The 1,491-nt window shown below is 38.3% G+C and overlaps 1 protein-coding gene across 1 annotated transcript; it reads right to left on the minus strand.

Annotated features, from left to right (window-relative positions):
• Nucleotides 1-6: 6 nt before the first annotated feature.
• LOC105272863 (uncharacterized) lies at nucleotides 7-1,491 on the minus strand (the record flags this gene model as incomplete). The annotated part of the gene is given in 2 exon segments (XM_011315095.1): nucleotides 7-191; nucleotides 412-1,491. Coding segments are annotated over 2 exon segments (1,255 nt in total), but the record flags the coding sequence as incomplete, so codon positions are not given.

The raw sequence follows: 1,491 nt of genomic DNA on the forward strand, positions 1-1,491 counted from the left end.
TAATCATACATTAAAGTTATTGTGAAGGCTGCGATTCCTTCACAACGTAGATAAAAGCTTTTGGTTGAATCTTCGCAGACCCGGATACAGTCTGAACCGCAGTAGAATGGCCATCATATAATACCCAATTTGCTGGTGTCCAACAGTATCCAACGTATCTGTCCTGAGCGTAAGCAATTATTCCCGCTAATCTGTTGACATTTTATTTATAAAAAAAAGTAATTAATCGTTCAATAAACATCACAAATTATTATTAGTATTATTGTATATTGAGAGTGATCAACATGCGCTGAAATAAATGACTAAAGTTTTTCATAATTAATGATTTCGATCAGCAAATAATATTATCGACAATTAAAAAAAAAATCGATTATTCCTCACTTCGTCCACAATAGGAGTATTGCAACTTACCGATAATCGGATTCACGTTGGATAGATTTGGGGATGGCATCAATAGAAGATTGTGGAGATCCTTGGGGAAGATCAATGAACAGATGAAAATTGGGGGTTGTTGTCACCACACATGAACCTGAACACGATCTCCTTCGACAGGAAACGTTTCTGAAGCTCTTGCAGAAAGGAAGGGCTTTTTGTAATTCATCGTAGCTTCGTGGTGGTCTCTTATAATCAGGGGACAAAGCTGGAATTTTCCTGATATATTTACCACAGGCATCACATTCATAAAATCTCTCTTCAGTAGGCTCAGTATCAAGACACGTTTTCCAAATATCAGCCGGCGTACCACATACTGTCAAAAGGATTGATTGTACACCGAAATCTACTTCGGTGGTATTCCGACAGACTCCTACTTCACTGAGGGACCGCAGAATCAGTGCTCTGTTCTTATAAACAGATTCAGGATTCTCATCATTAATTAATTTCACAATCAAGTCCAACATTCGATTATCAGTAGTAGGGAATTTAATGAGTAATCCATAGCTGTCATCATTGATTGCGGTGCACCACAGAATATGCAGAATTGAATCGAAGCTAGATGTTTGGGATACGTGGAGCAACTCCTCCTCAATTATGACGCCGGGTAGAAGCTCACCACTTTTAAGCAATTTCACCGACTCGATATTGGATTTTTCATCTTCAGAATTGGTGGTAGTATAAAACTCTTTAACATCAGTATCCAGGGAAGATCGTTTTTCTTTACATCTCCAATTATCACGAGAAATGGTGTCAGAGTCTTCGATCGGAATTGTACAAGGAAGTTCTCTTCTTGGAAATTCTGATGGATTATTCATTGGTGAGATATCACTACGCTTCTCGTAGTAATCATTGGATAAGTGTGTCGTCTGAAGTTCGTTCTGTGGGCATTGCTGTTCTTTTACGTCATTTGGATGTCCAGAATGTTTTAGAGTATCTGTCGTGTCATGATGTGCATTCATCTCGTTTTTGTTCAGACATTGCACATAAATCACTGCTTCAGGAACTACCACAGTTGATGAAATACAAGAAATGATTCTTGGCTCCAGATCATCATGT

This window comes from Fopius arisanus, unplaced genomic scaffold, assembly GCF_000806365.1.
Source record: "Fopius arisanus strain USDA-PBARC FA_bdor unplaced genomic scaffold, ASM80636v1 scaffold00348, whole genome shotgun sequence".
Classification (NCBI taxonomy): Eukaryota; Metazoa; Arthropoda; class Insecta; order Hymenoptera; family Braconidae; genus Fopius; species Fopius arisanus.